Source organism: Haematobia irritans, chromosome 5, assembly GCF_050003625.1.
Source record: "Haematobia irritans isolate KBUSLIRL chromosome 5, ASM5000362v1, whole genome shotgun sequence".
NCBI classification, from domain to species: Eukaryota; Metazoa; Arthropoda; class Insecta; order Diptera; family Muscidae; genus Haematobia; species Haematobia irritans.
Window position 1 is genome coordinate 172,493,701 of NC_134401.1, and position 16,572 is coordinate 172,510,272.

Sequence of the window (16,572 nt, forward strand, 5' to 3'; positions counted from 1 at the left end):
GAAAGGATAACCTTTTCGCAGAAGGTGATGATGTTAGAATGGAGAGAATAAACTGATGAGACGACTATTAATCCAATTAACCCCCATTTTCATAAAGCTCCGTTAGTGTTCCGTTAACTAACCAACTTTTAAACCGTATTATGGACGAAGCTGTCATCTTGCATATATATTCCATATGCCAGTTAGGAATTTAACTGACGAAAAATTTTCAGTTAAAGTTAACTGGAGAGAAGATATTTGCAATTTACTTTCTGTTAACTGACAGTTAAAGCCTAACGGAGCTACATGAAAATGGCCGTAAGACATAAATATATGAATTTATTAGGGCTTATTTATGATTTAGTTACTGTTCCTAAAGAGATTTACAAAATGTGTTTAAAAAAAAAAAATTAAATAAGTGCCAAAGCATGCAGTTTTGCAGAGAGAACTGATGTTGCCCAATTTTTCTAAAAAAATTCTTTAATTTTTTGATTAACACATAAGGAAATTATTAAAAAATAAATAAAAATGTTTTATTATTATTAATTATGAAAATGTTTCGTTGGCTCAATTTTAATGACAAATTTTGTTAAGAAAAAACAGCATTTCTACTAGCGAACATTCTGAAGTTGGTAGTATAATTCAGTACACTGAAAAAACAGTGAACCCACCAGGAAAGAAAATTTTAGTTAGTTTTAGAAAACATATATTTATTTTAGAAAATTTTAACTAAACTGTATTAGAAACGCAGATGTCACGCCGATTTCACAAAACTAAGTAAATAATTTTCGATAAATTCAAAAAAATTTATTAGACGGAATTCATTTTTTTCACTTGTTAAAGAAAATTTCGAAGTTTGAGGGAAAAAATTGCAGTTAAAAATTGCAAAAACGTCTTTAGTACCATACGAAGTTCATGATGGGCTCATTACTGGTCAAATTTACAAATTTTAAGAAATTCTGAACTATTTTATGGGAGACCCGAATTTAGTTAATCTTTATGCTTCATTTGTGCATAATTTTTTCCTTTATTTTAGTTATTTTAACTAACGTACGCAAAAAATTATTAACGTCATAGAAACTTTCTTAAAATGTAAAAATTCCATGAACTTAAATTAAATTAAATCAGCTTTAGTGAAATATAGGGTTCACTTTTTTTGAGTGTAAAATTGGCTTAAGGTACCGTAGAACCTTTTTATACCCTCCATCATAGGATGGGGTATATTAATTTTGTCATTCCGTTTGTGACACATCGAAATATTGCTCTAAGACCCCATAAAGTATATATATTCTGGGTCGTGGTGAAATTCTGAGTCGATCTAAGCATGCCCGTCCGTCCGTCTGTTGAAATCACGCTAATTTCTGAACGAAACAAGCTATCGACTTGAAACTTGGTACAAGTTGTTGTTATTGATGTAGGTCGAATGGTATTGAAAATGGGCCATATCGGTCCACTTTTACGTATAGCCCCCATATAAACGGACCCTCAGATTTGGCTTGCTTCTCTAAGAGGCTCCTAAGAGCCTCTTAGAGAAGCGGCTGAAATTTGGTACATAATGTTGGTATATGGGCTCTTACATCCATGCAAAAATTGGTCCACATAGGTTCATAATTATATATAGCCCCCATATCAACCGATCCCTAGATTTGGCTTGTGCAGCCTATAAGAGAAACAAATTTCATCCGATCCGGTTGAAATTTGAAACATGCTGTTAGTATATGGTCTCTAACAACCGTGCAAAAATTGGTCCACATCGGTTCATAACTATATATAGCCCCCATATAAACCCATCCCCAGATTTGGCTTGCGGAATCTCTAAGAGAAGCAAATTTCATCCGATCCGGAACATGGTGTTAATGGTCTCTAACAACCGTGCCAGAATTAGTTCATATCGGTCCATAATTATATATAGCCCCCATATAAACCGTTCTACAAATTTGACCTCCGGAGCCTCTTGGAGGAGCAAAATTCATCCGATCCAGTTCAAATGTGGAACGTGGTGTTAGTGTATGGTCTCTAACAACCCTACCAGAATTGGTCCATATCGGTCCATAGTTATATATAGCCTCCATATAAACCGTTCTCCAGATTTGACCTCCGGAGCCTCTTGGAGGAGCAAAATTCATCCGATCCGGTACAAATTTGGAACGTGGTGTTAGTATATGACCGCTAACAACCATTCTAAAATTGGTCCATATCGGTCTATAGTTATATATAGCCACTCGAGCCAAAAATAATCTACCAAAATTTTATTTCTATAGAAAATTTTGTCAAAATTTTATTTCTATAGAAAAATTTGTCAAAATTTTATTTCTATAGAAAAATTTTTCAAAATTTTATTTCTATAGAAAATTTTGTCAAAATTTTATTTCTATAGAAAATTTTGTCAAAAATTTTATTTTTATAGAAAATTTTGTTAAAATTTTATTTCTATAGGAAATTTTGTCAAAATTTTATTTCTATAGAAAATTTTGTTAAAATTTTATTTTTATAGAAAATTTTGTCAAAATTTTATTTTTATAGAAAATTTTGTTAAAATTTTATTTTTATAGAAAATTTTATTAAAATTTCTTTTCTATAGAAAATTTTGTCAAAATTTCATTTCTATAGAAAATTTTGTTAAAATTTTATTTCTATAGAAAATTTTGTCAAACTGAATTATATACGTATTTAATCCGTCTTTTTTAATTTAATATATACCACGTATGGACTTACTTATAATTTAGATGATGGTGTTAGGAGGTTTTAAGATAACTTGCCATCGGCAAGCGTTACCGCAACCCAAGTAATTCGATTGTGAATGGCAGTGTTTGGAAGAAGTTACTACGCAATCTATGGTGGAGGGTACATAAGCATGGTCGAACTTACGGCCGTATATACTTTGTTTTTTTTTTTTTAACACAACATCACAATAGCAAATTTGTTCTCCTAACTCCCCGTTTTGGAGATAGGAAAATTTTATTTCCTGCATAAACAAAAGACATTTTCTTTGAGCTATTTTCCCAAACTGTTATATTTCTATTTCCAAAACACTCATTTCTTTGCCTTGATTTTAGCCATATGTAAAACCTATGACGCTAATTTAATTTATGAAATGACAGATGACGTAAATTCCATGGGAAGCTAATTGTCAAATCAAGCAAAATGTTGAGGAATGTGACATCTCCTTGGAATTTTCTTAGATATTCACCTTCACATGTGTGACAATAAACGACAAAGGCCTGTTTTTGTGAACGTTGAACTTGAAACATAGTTCGAAGACAACAAATTAACAAAAATTATGAGATGAAAAAAAAAATAAACAAGGAATGAACACATTTTTATGAGTGTATAAATGGGGGGAAAACTAGCAGAATAACAAGCTATACAAATGTGGTCAACAATCATATAATCGTACATACATATGGCTCTTATGCGTATATGGGAATGTCTGTTTGTATGTATTTACATAAGTACGTACATTCACATACGTACGTACGTACGTACGTTTAAAAGATTTGATATATTCTGCTGTCTTTGGCACTGACACTCATCTTTTTTCATTTTTCCGTTTATTTTTCTCGCAGCAACAGAAAAAAATGGCAAAAACGAATCTTTACGTAAAAACGTATGTAATTCATCAGAATAGCCACTTGACCAGCCAATGGCCAGAAACATTTATTTTCTCGTTTTGGCCCCCAAGGTTGGTCACTTTTTTTACACACAGATCCACCCAAAATATAGAGAAAACCAACCTCCAAAAAAAGCAAACGCTAAATATAATAAACTATCTACTATTCCTAAAACAAGCCACAGCCCCATAACATAGTCCAACACGGAGGACACCAAATAAAACCAATGATGCAAAGAAAATGCCAAAAATCATTTGGCTGAAAAACTGCAATGGACAAAAACGGAAGGCTGTGACAAAATTAAGGAGAAATTATTGAAATGCATAAGCACACAAAGCAAGCAATAATAATCAGCAAGCAACACCCTCATTCACTCGATGCAGGAGGCTGCGGATGTGAACGTTCAAGGCTGAGTCATAGCCAAATAGCCCCAAGTGCCAGTGTGAAACATTTCAATTTTTATTACTTTGCTCATGTGTCCGTCCGTCTGTCTGTCCGTTAGTCGGTCTGTTACAGACAATAATCATAAAATGACTAATTTCACAAAATGTCTTCTTTTTCACATGGGTGAGTGAGTGCATGAGTGCTTAACTGTCTGTCTGTCTACGTGTCTGACAGACTTGTGGTGGTACCTGGCTTTGTATTCTATTAAAGAAATTATTGTTTGTTCTCTTTTCTGGTCTTTAACTGCATTTTGTTTGTATTTCTATTGAGAAAGTTCTTATGATTTTTTTTCTTTCCTGCGAGCAAACAATCAAAAATATGACCATCTTTTGCACAATGGGACGAAACTGGACTCAGGATGGAGTTGAAACTTATTAGCAATTGTGAAAAGTATGACCTTGGTTAGGGGTTATATATCTCAAAAGGAAAAACCTCATGAAACAAAAGTCGATTTTTGTTTGAAATAAATTTAGGAAGACTTTTTAAGTTGATAATTTCGTAAACTTAACTTTCGAAGAGTTTGAAAATTATTGACAACAAATTGGCCAAAATCAGATTTTTATATTCTCAATATTTGACTGTCAGTACTAGGCCTTGTAAAGCTACAAATTTTTACCACCCGTATGAAAGGAATTCTTGACGTCTGCAATATGCAGATATGCAATATGCAATACGCAGAGAAGGAATATGATAACCCCAAATATGTTACAGGAGCAAAATGTTATTTTTGGACGGTGAACATCGAATATTTTTGTCGCAAAAAGCGGAGATGTCTTCCTCATTCGAATGACGAGTGACTGCTTTTGGAAATAAAACGAAATCGCACAGAAATATATAAAGAAAATAGGGTGGACCAAATTTTTATAAATTAAAGGTCAACTCTATTCTTCGGCAATTTATAGTCCTGTGATCGTTTTATCTTTCTCCAGATAATTGATGTGGATCTCACCTTATGAATCCTAGATGATGGAAAGATTTCATTTTTCCGCCTATCGGGCAGTATTCACTTAGTGAAACAGAAATCAGATTCATAATTTCCGAGAAAACAAAATGAGATAAACACGTTACATGTTCCCCTATCCAAAACTATGATTTTGCTCTTGAATTATGTTAGAGGTGATCATATTTCTTCTCTGGGTGCAAAAGCCGAAAATCGACTTTTCGATTTCTCGAAAAGTTGATTATTCAATTTTTTTGAAAATCTAGTCAAATCGACATTCGATTTTGATCAAAATCAACATCAAACATTAACCGAAATTTCTAATTGAAATTGAAGAAGGAATGTGATAAGCTTTGCTGAAAAGTCGTAAGTCGCAAATTCAAAAGTCGACTTTTGAATAACCCAGTAAATTTTGAAATAGTCGAAAATTCGGCTTTTTGATTTTCATTACAATTCATATAAGCGCCTTCATCAAATCTTCGGATACAGTTCATTGCTCCTTAGTCTGGTGTGTCCCAATGGATACGTGCATCGTCGGTTCTGGTTTCACGATTATTATGCGGAGTGACAAAAGCTGCGGACATCGCAAAACACCTGGTTGAAGGACAACAGTGGCAGCCGAGATTTGGGCTCAAGAAAAAAAGCCTTCTCTTTTAATTTTGTCTTGGCATTTAGAAAGTGACCATAACATATATATATAAATTCAGCCCATTGTGCGTCTACACTGACAGTTTATAAAAACTTTTTGTCATACCATTTATAACATTCACATACACACACACTCGAACACATGCAAACACACACATACAAGAATAAATAAAAGTTTGCAACAAAATAAAATTATTTTATGAAATGGCACTGGGCCAGCAACTACTTGAGATCAACAAACGTTCGAAACAATAGAGCTGATGGGGACGCCACTGGGACGCCATGAATTTTTCAATAACTTGTCAAAGAAATATTAAATGCATTCTAAATGAACGTTTGCACAAAAACGAAAACAAAATTATGATCATGTAATATATGTATTTGCTTTAAAATGTATTCAATGTATTTTAATTTATTTGGAAACAAAAAAAATGTAAACTTTGAAAGATGGTGAATTAAAATTGTGATTATCTAGGCGAAAGGGCGAATTTTCATAAAATTTTAATGGCAGTGCAAAGCTGTTCCATCACATGTCCCATAGTGAAATAAGCTTTTATTGTGACAATTCTCTATATTCACCAAACCTCTTGAAGGCGAAAATACGATGAGAGTTTAATTGATAATTTTGTTATATTATGTTTCACCTTAGGGCATACATTGGTAGTAAAAAATTTTAATGAAATGTTTAAGGCGCCAATTGGTTACTTCCATTGTTTTACTCTCTAGGTCTCTCTTTCTAAACACATATATGTTTATAGACTATTTCCAAATTAAAATATGATTGCACCTAAGCATATTATATTTACAAATATTTTATGTCTCAAACATAATATGTTCTAACATATTAAGATATATGTCCCAGACATTTTATGCTAGTTTATGAACATTATATGCTTGCACTCCAAAATATTGTGTTAAAAAATTTGAGTTCCAAACATATAATTTTTACACCCAAACATATGAAAAACAGTCTTTTTCATCCGTGCACTCATTTGTTTTCTATGGAATGTCCCTGTGACCACGCATTCATATTAGGTAGACATTGAATTGCTCAGCCATCTCGTCGAGATATTTGGGTCAGTCCATTGATCTTTTTCTAATTTGAATAACACCGAGTCTTCAGTAAATATAATACTTCCTGAAGTGCAGAGTTTCAGCTTATAAACAGTAGAATAAGCAGATATTCTTACTAAGGTTTTGTTCAGAATATTTAGAAAAATATATTTAAGTTGTGAGAAGATTCAAAGATCGCCGTTTATCATAGGGCAAAAGTCACCTTTTTAAGCAACCGCTAAAGTGATTTCGCATTAGTTCTTCATTTTCAGAAGCTTTTTGAGTATTTCGTATTTTGGCGGTATGAGATTAGTCCCAGATAATGAGCCCAAAATCCAAGTGAAAGAGGATCACACATATGCGGTGCTGCATAAGGAATATGAGACGCCAAAAATTTTAAGAAAAAATTAAATGTGTTACTCAGCACGAATCTCTTGGGAATCGCGTTAGCCCACTTTGGACTCTGCCCAAAGGAGAAAGTTTTACAGCCGGTCAAAGGCCGTCCACGCAAAAACCAAATCTGCGATGCTACAACAAAAGTTTGTATAGTTGCAACCATTTTCAAATCCAAGAATGCAAAAATTTGCCCCACTTGAAAATGAAACACAAAGGAAATTGAGTTTTATTTTCATAAGGCAAACTATCCCCAAGAACATAAAATTTGGTTTTGTTCTTTTGGACTAATTTTTATGAGGCCCATATTCATAGCGCCTTGAATTTCATTAAAACATAAGGAAAAACTAAAAAAATAAAATTTTGGTATAATTCCCTTTTGGTGGTAGGGGCCTTGCTACCACCAAGTGAAACAGGCCCAAACTATTAAGTTGCCATCTTGTGTCCTACATTTGGTGTTTTTATACCCTCTACTACAGGATGGCGGGTATATTAACTTTGCAAAAAATTTTGGAAGTTCTTCCAAAGGCACAACTTTAAAAGAACTTCCAGAAGATGCACCCACAATGATGTTCTTTATTTTAAGTACCCAAGATGTTCTTTTAATTCAATTTTTTATAACTTAGTTTTTTCATACTTTTAATGGGTAATTTGAACTTTTTGGTTTCAAATAGGTTAAAAACAGAGTAAGAATTCATAAAATGATACAAATCATCTTAATCCAATCTGAAAAAATTGTGAATTTTTGAAAATATTTGAGGTCAAACGTTTCCGACAAGCATAAAAATCCATCATAAATTGGGAAAAAATATTTATTTGACAAAATATCACAGAATTGTTTAATTTACATCCAAAATATTGAATTCGGATCACACCTAAAGAAGTGATGCAAACTCAGTGCAACGGCTGGTGAAATGGAGGACTTCCGTCCTATGATAAGCCCATGTTAAATTCATCGCTTCTGCGTCAATTTTGCACCACTTCCGGATCCAAAAAGAACATTTTCATTACTTTTTTGGCGACGCTTTTTTTGCTGGGATATAGTTCCTATATAAACTGATCCTCAGATTTGACCTCCGGAGCAAAATTCATCCAATGTGGTTAAAATTTGGTACGTGCTATTAGTGTTATGGTCTTTAACAACCATGCAAAAATTAGTCCATATCGGTCCATAATCATATATAGGCCCCATATAAACCAATACCCAGATTCGACCTCCGTAGCCTTTTGGAGGAGTAAATTTTATCCGATTCAGTTGAAAGTTTTGTATTTTGTTTAAATATATGGCCGCTAACAACCATGCCAAACTTGGTCCATATCGGTCTATAGTTATATATAACCCCCAGATCGCCACATTTGAAGTATGGCTCTCTAATTACCAGGCCAAAGTCTATATCGGTTCGTAAATATTTGTAGACTACCTATATATACCGGTCAAGAACTGAATTATGTATGTATTTAATCTGCCTTTTTTGTCTAATATATACCACGTATGGACAAACTTTGGTAAGTATTGCCACAGCCCAAGTAATTCGATTGTGGATGACAGTCCTTAGTAGAAGTTTCTACACTGAAAAAAATATTGTCGTGAGGTCAAAGATTTAATGTCTTTAAAATACGAATACAAATTTTGCTTAGCATAGAAGACGCATTTCTCTAAAATAAAGTTATTTTCCTTGTCCAAAAGTTGATAAACTTTTCAGTGAAGTCGTATTGTCCTTATAATTAAGTGATTTGACTTAAAAATGGGTATCTTAACATGAGGGAAAAAATTTATAGGCTAAGGTCAACTTGACTTTAATAATTCAGAAAAATTCTTTAAATTTAATGAAATTGTCTTTAAATTTGTTGTCTTTTTGCATCTTGACTACAAAGCAAAAAATCGTTCAAATATAGGACATGTTTTTCAAAACTTTATTTTAAAGAAGTTTTTTACTTCAAACATAGCATAATTGCTACTGGAAGTCGAGTCCTAATTTGGAAAATAAAGTTGCCGTTAACTCGTTTTTAAAGGACTTTGATAGCATATGAAGAAAAAAAGCTGAGAAAGCGAAAAATTAAAATTTGCTTCCTAGAAGCAAGTACACAAAACCTAAATTTAAAAGAGAATTGTGTCTTAAAAGTATCCTTACTTGTATTCTCCGCTTCTTTGGCTCGGAATCAATACCAAATTTTTTAAAGTAAAGACAAAATCTTTGGAACCGAGTATGCTTTTTTTTCAGTGTACGCAATCCATGGTGGAGGGTAAATAAGATTCGGCCTGAACGAACTTACGGCCGTATATACTTGTTGTTGTTTTTTTTTCTTAATTTCGTAAGGACGGTACTAATAATACTCCTTGCTTACTTACCGAAAATAATTCATTTTGGTTTCATTTGATTTTTACTCCTTTGTAAAATTTTAGACAAGCCTTCAGATATTTTTCACAGCGTTGGTTTTTGTTTGATATAAGATCAATTTGTTTATGCTGTAGGGATTGTCTTTGTGTCCCTTCAACGATTTGACTTTCTTGAGTAGCAGATATTTTCGTCATCTTATGTGTCATTAAAAATTTCGCAAAAAAAAAATTTTAAAACTTATCCACTGCGGAATTTTTTTATATATAAAACTTTTCTATTAAGAGCTGAAATAAATTAAAAAAATATCTCAGTTTTGCTTATTTCCGATGATGTTAGACAAAAATTAAAAGAACATGCAATAGGGCCTACATTGATGAAAAATTTCTATTTTTCATCAGATATGTAGAAAATTATTTTTGGATTTTTTAGGTAATATCCTAATGAATAATTTAGATTATAAATATGACAAGATTTAATATACTTTATACTTTTTTAAGCATTTTAAAAATATTATTTGGTCACATGAATCCACAAGTGCACACTACTGTATACAATCTTACGTAAAATTTTCTCTAATTATGTATAGAAGTAAGTTCTGTTGTAAGCTCTTAGTCCGTCCTGGCACGGCCGTCTCGCTTCTTTCATTCATCCGAGAACTCAAATTTAATTACAATTCGACTATTAAGTGATTACTAATAAAACTCTCATATATCTCCATGTTGACCACAATTGTCATATTCGAAAGATATCGCACAACTCATGATGAGTAATGACCACAAAAATGATCTATCACTGTCTTATAAAAAAATAAAATCGTTCCTTAGACCAAAGCCTTTCAAACGTCAGTGTATATAAATGTTAATTGGATTTATGTTAGATGTTGTTAATGAATATTTTTGGTATTAGTATAGTAAGCATGTTGCATGACCCTTCTATGTTTCAATAAAATGTATGTACATTTGGGTGTAGTTAGACTATTGTATTTTTTTTTGTATATATATTTGTTTCCATTATGTAAATATTTATATGTTCCAAGAGAGTTACGTTTTGTTTTCCCAAAACGAGTATACTCGTCGAGCCCCTTGGCCCCAAAAATATCCTGTATAATATTGTAGTGCCAATTGAAAAAACGACAAAGCCCTGCTTAAAATTGTAGAGCAAAGTTCTATCCTCTTTATGTTAAATTTCTTTGGAAACCTCCTTATCTTGAAGACCGAAACATACGCAGAAAACTTGACTTGCAAATTTTTTGTTCTCATCTTCAAAACTCATCATTCATATGCGCCGGTGATCATCAGATAAGCCACAATGCCGAAAATGTGCCAAAGCCTTACAAGAATTGGAGAATATCGATGATGAAGCTGATCAGTTGGGTATAGGCTTTGTCAAGATCCATGATGAAGCATTGGCTGAGGAATACAATCTGGGAGGTCTACCAGCCTTGGTGTACTACAGACATCAAACACCCATAATCTATGAAGGTAAAGCGATAGAGATTGCAAATTCCCCCTGCAATACAAAAACACACTCTCTCTCTCTTACTCTTTCTCTTGCTCTCGCTCATATACAAAAAAAATAAACACAAAGCAAAATACTCACAAACATCTATGCTTAATTGTACACGCATCCACACACACGCACCTGTACTTCCCCCACCCACCAAACAACAACTACCAATAAGAGTGAGACCCATTGATATCTTGGATTTTATTATATTTCATCAGGTGAATTATCTCGTGAAGAGGATGTCTTGGAATGGCTGGTCCAGAACAAATCCACAGGCGATGAAGATGATGTCATTGAAGATGTCACTCCCAAGACATTGGCTACGCTGATAAGCAACATAGATAATCTTGTAGTTTTATTCTGTAAGCCATGTTCCCCCCTCCCTCCCCGCAGAGTAGTTTGCTTGCTTTTTAATATGAAAAACAAAAATACTCTCTTATAGATGATCATGGTAATGATGATTCTATGACCGTTTTGGAAGAGCTAGAACAAATTGACGACGACTGCGATAAGCATGGCATACAATTTGTAAAGATTGATGATGCCAAGACCGCAGACGAATACGGAATTGATTCGGTAAATATTTGAACTAGCATGGGGGAGGCGTATGAAGACGTATGAGGAGAGCAGCATCAACGATTTTGTAGAGACTTCTCAGAGAGAAGGAAAGAGAGGAGAGAGAAGGCGAAGAGATTGAAGCTGAGTCATATAAACCCCACAAAGTTTCTACAAAATTGAAGAGGCATATTCTTCACAACGTCCCTTCTACTCTCTCCCTTCCTGATTTGTTTGATATTCCACCAATTATGATTGTTTTGTCTAATATCCTTCTTCAGATTCCGGCCATTGTTTATTTCGAAAAACAAGTACCTAACATTTACGACGGCGACCTTATGGATGAGGAACAAATCCTGCATTGGTTAATCTCCCAATTGGAACATGACGAAATCGAAGATGTTACCGATGAAATGTTGGACAAAATGGTCAAAGAAGGCCGCGTCCTAGCTGTTCTATTCTGTAAATATCTATGAAAAATGGAAACTACATTCACCACAACGATGAATTTCTTCAATCTTCAACTTCTTCTTGCTTTTGTTTCCCCTCCCTCTTGTAGATGACAATAACGATGAGAAATCCGAAAGGGTTTTAGAAGAATTGGAAAACATCGATGACGAATGCGATCAATTGGGCATTACATTCGTGAAAATGGACAACATTGAAGAGGCCGTAGAATATGGCATTGATTCAGTTCCTAAATTGATTTACTTTGAAAAAGGCATTCCAACCATCTACGAAGGCAACCTACAGGATGAAGAGAAACTCTTGAAATGGCTTGAAGAGCAGACCAGTTCCGATCAAATTGAGGATATTACCGATGAAATGTTGGATTTGATTATTGAGAAAATGCCTCATGTTGCAGTGCTATTTTGTAAGTGAAAGTATACCTAAGGGTAGGCCCTAAAAACCAGAACTACCAGATTAATGATTGAATTTTATTAATTTCTAATGATATGCTCCATCTTTGCTGTAATCCCCTTGCCAGAAAAGCAAAAACGATTCGCATATCCTTTATTAGAGAATATTTCCTTGGATATCTTTATCGCATATTTCTTCGAAAGGTAGTATGGTTAATGGGGAGTTTATAACTCCCCTCGTTTCTTGTATAGCTGTTGTTATTCAAAAGATCTCTCTCAATGGATGTGGCTTGCTTCTTCATTGCTTTCTTGTATATATTTTGGTTAAATGGAATAATTTTGATGTTGTGAACAATAACTAACAGGGCCCCGTGAAATATAACCAGGGTCCACAATCTATAAAAATCTAACTTTTTTCAAAATCTTTTAATCTTTCAAATAACATTGAGTAAGCCAAGGGAAAAGTTACCTTAATAGGTTTGAGGATTTGAGGATTTTCCGATTGTTTAGGAAGATGAAATCATCAATACCTGATTTAGATTGTGATTTAGGAATACCACGAAATATCCCTGATTTTTTTATTCAATTTAATGATTTCTTGACTTTCTCCCGCCCCCCCCTAGACGACAAGGATCAAAAGAAATCCCAAAAAGTCTTGGCCGAATTGGAGAACATTGACGATGAATGTGATCAAAATGACATTGCCTTTGTCAAGATCGATGATGATACCGAGGCCAAGGAATGGGGTATCGATGAGATTCCCTGCATTGTCTTATTCGAACGTGGCATTCCTCATGTCTATGAAGGTGATCTAATGAAGGAAGACGAATTACTTGGCTGGTTGGTCCATCAGAAACGTTATTCTGAGATTCCTGAAGTTACCGATGAAATGAAAGACAAATTGGTTGACAGCACTGAACATTTGGCTGTTATCTTCTGTAAGTATCTGCAGCATTTCTCCTTATAAACTCCGTGAATCTAAATATCCTGTTTTTTTTCCAGACGATAAGGATGATAAACAGGACATTCGCATTTTGAATGAATTGGAAAATATTGACGATGAATTGGAAAAGGAAGGCATTGTCATTGTTCGCATTGACAATACGGCCGAGGCCAAGGAATATGGTCTTGATCATTTGCCTGCCTTGATCTATTACGAAAACAAGATTCCCGCCTTGTACGAGGGTGATTTGATGAACGAAGATGAAGTTCTCGAATGGTTGATCTTGCAAAAGAAAACTGCCACCATTGAAGAAGTTACCGATGAAATCCTAACCAATCTCATCAATGATCATGAATATGTTGTGGTCTTCTTCACTGGCCCCTGTGAACCTGGTGAGAAATGCGACAAGACCTTAACTGCCTTGGAAACCATTGACGATGAATTGGATGAGACTGGCATTATCTTTGTCACCACCGAGGACACCACCATTGCCAAGAAACACAACATTAAGGTCTATCCCCAATTGGTATTCTTTAGAAATCGTGATCCTTTGCTCTTCACCGGAGATTTGGAAGATGAAGATGAAGTTTTGGCCTGGATTACCGATGAGGATACCTTGGAAATTCCTGGCAAAATTGAAGAAGTCAACATTAAGATGTTGGATAAAATTTTGGCCGAAAATGATCATGTTGTTGTATTCTTTTGTAAGTTTCTTAAATGGTCTAAATCGAGGGTCTAAGTGTTATATGTGTGTGTGCCTTTATTTTACAGATGCCGAAGGTGATAAGAAATCCCAAAAGATTTTGAATGAATTGGAAAATATCGATGATGAATGTGAAGAAAAGGATATTGATTTTGTTAAGACCTCCGATGAGGATGTTCAAAAGGAATACGATTTGGCCTCTTTGCCAGCCTTGGCTTTTTACAGACATAAATTCAGAACAATTTACACTGGTACGTATAAAGATAGTCAGAGCATAAACATTATCACTGTTAAAGAATCAAATGTGAAGTCATTGGTTCATATTCTATCAATTCAAACTAAATTCAAACAACATAATAAGCCACATTTCCACATATATACAACAAGGGATAGGAGAAACCATTTATAAACAATTAGTCAATTAATTATAAAAGAATTATGGCAAATATGTCACTTAAATCACTGTAAGCTATGAAGCCTCGAATTAATGTCATACTTTTGGATGTATCCGATTTTAGATGTTAACACTTTGAACTTATTGCCCGTTTTTCTCAATTTATAATGATTAAATAAACAACAAAAACCTTTTTTATTATTGCTTAATATAATGATTCATCAGTATAATGTAATACAACTTAAATAATCAGATTTATTAAAGTGTAATCTTTAATTTATTGATTTTAATTGTTCATTCTTTAAATGTGTTGCACATTTCCTCTATTTTAGGTGATTTAATGAAGGAAGAAGAAATCTTGGAATGGGTCCTCGAATTGCACGAATCCACTGCTGATGTCATTGAATCTGTTGATCGTAAGACTTTGCAAGTTCTTATCAATGACGTTGAACATTTGGCTGTATTCTTCTGTAAGTATAGAGCTCATCTAAAATTGGCATCATTGAATCTATGCTAATATGAGAAATCCTTTTGCAGATGACGACAAATGTGAATCTTGTTCATCTATTTTGGAAGAATTGGAAAATATCGATGATGATACCGATAAACATGGCATTCAATTTGTCAAATCGAATGATGTCAAGTTGGCCCATGAAATTGGCATCTTTGCTTTCCCCGCTTTGGTCTACTATGAGACCGGCGTTCCAATCATGTATGACGGTAAGTAAATCAGAAAATGTTGAATTATTGATATACTCCAAGCAAATACGAGTGTACTTCTAGTAAATTGCTACTGTTTTATGAAATATCAGTCTAGATTTTAGTTTTTTTTTTTTTTTTGTGAAAGGGAGTAACCGTGGATTCTAATAAAATAGGAAAAGAGCAATAAAGGTTGGAGATTAGTTTGTTTGAATATAATTTGGTGTATGCGTATGGTAGCTTTTCTCCTTCGATTGCTATCTGCAAAAATTCCTTTGACATGGATGCCCTGGAAACGCATTCAATGGACGATAGAAACAATAATTGAGGCTTTTTGAGAAAAAGGCAAGAATATTTTCGGGTTGTTTCGATGAAATATGGATCCTCTGGTACACACGGAAGATCAAAGGAAGTCGAAACTGTATACTGCAACCGGCGAACGTGGAAGGCGTTTGTTATTCTATCGGATGGAAAAGCAACGTCACCATTTTCTGGAATGGAAAAGTTGAAGAAGGGTACAATCGATGATTCAATGATCCCGAAGAAAACTGATTCCTTCATGCTTACACAACCCGCTTCACATTCAAATTAATCGAATTACAGACTTGTAACACTTCTAGCATTGTAAAACGCGCCACTCAAGTTAGGCTACAAGAAGGAAGTCCCTTATTATTGAAATGAAAATTAATCGACATGTTCTCATTGATAAGAGAGAACCTCCCAAAATAACCTCACTAGTTGAGGTTAACATGGCAGCACTCAGTGATAAGAGAGAAGTTCACCAATGTGGTATAACAATGGACTGAATAGTCTAAGTGAGCCCGATACATCGGGCTGCCACCTAACCAAACCTAACCTCACTAATGGTGATCCAATATCCGACCATTTTAGCATTGTAAAGCCTCCTCAGAATGGGTGTCTAACATTATGTGGAACGCCAAATAGAAAAAATCTTTCCGCGGCGGATTATCCCCTCTCAATAATGCTGGTGACATTTATGAGGATTTCAAATCTTCTCGAAGTGATGTCACCCTACTGAGAAACGCCGTTCGGACTCGGCTATAAGAAGGAGGTCCCGGGTTAATGAGCTTAACTGTCCGCCTGTGATATCACAATGGACTGAATAGTCTAAGTGAGCCTGACATATCGGGCTGCCATTATACCTAACCTGTCCTAGAAGAAGGTCCCTCTCCAATGTGATGGAATTTGTTTTTCGGCACGAGCAAAAGAAAACAAAAAGATTGATATTAAACTCCAGTTCAGTTAATCCGACTGTTCAGTTCGTGTAGCTGCTATCATATAAGGCCACAAACTTGCATAGAAACCAATTCCGAAGTTGATATTCTTGAGTGCTCTGAACGATAATTGTTCATCCAATTCTTTTCCAAAAGTTTCGGGCTTCTAATAGCGACAAAAGAAATGGGTTCATAATCTCACACAGCCATCACTCAATCGATCTGTTAATTATTCAATGATGGCATCCATACTTTAGTTTCCGTAACTTC

The 16,572-nt window shown here is 34.3% G+C and overlaps 1 protein-coding gene across 7 annotated transcripts in view; it reads left to right on the forward strand.

Moving 5' to 3' along the window:
- The window catches only part of hlk (hulk), a 128,016-nt gene that overhangs the window by 68,869 nt on the left and 42,575 nt on the right, over window positions 1–16,572 (forward strand). For 4 of the 7 annotated variants that reach the window (XM_075311129.1, XM_075311128.1, XM_075311131.1 and 1 more), the window contains 10 exons: window positions 10,706–10,888; window positions 11,132–11,275; window positions 11,356–11,489; window positions 11,750–11,930; window positions 12,028–12,342; window positions 12,952–13,266; window positions 13,331–13,975; window positions 14,043–14,225; window positions 14,701–14,838; window positions 14,906–15,088. In XM_075311129.1, coding sequence (XP_075167244.1) covers window positions 10,706–10,888; window positions 11,132–11,275; window positions 11,356–11,489; window positions 11,750–11,930; window positions 12,028–12,342; window positions 12,952–13,266; window positions 13,331–13,975; window positions 14,043–14,225; window positions 14,701–14,838; window positions 14,906–15,088 — 2,421 coding nt within the window. The remainder of the gene's footprint in view (window positions 1–10,705; window positions 10,889–11,131; window positions 11,276–11,355; window positions 11,490–11,749; window positions 11,931–12,027; window positions 12,343–12,951; window positions 13,267–13,330; window positions 13,976–14,042; window positions 14,226–14,700; window positions 14,839–14,905; window positions 15,089–16,572) is intronic. The other 3 variants (XM_075311132.1, XM_075311133.1, XM_075311134.1) reach the window with 1 other exon arrangement.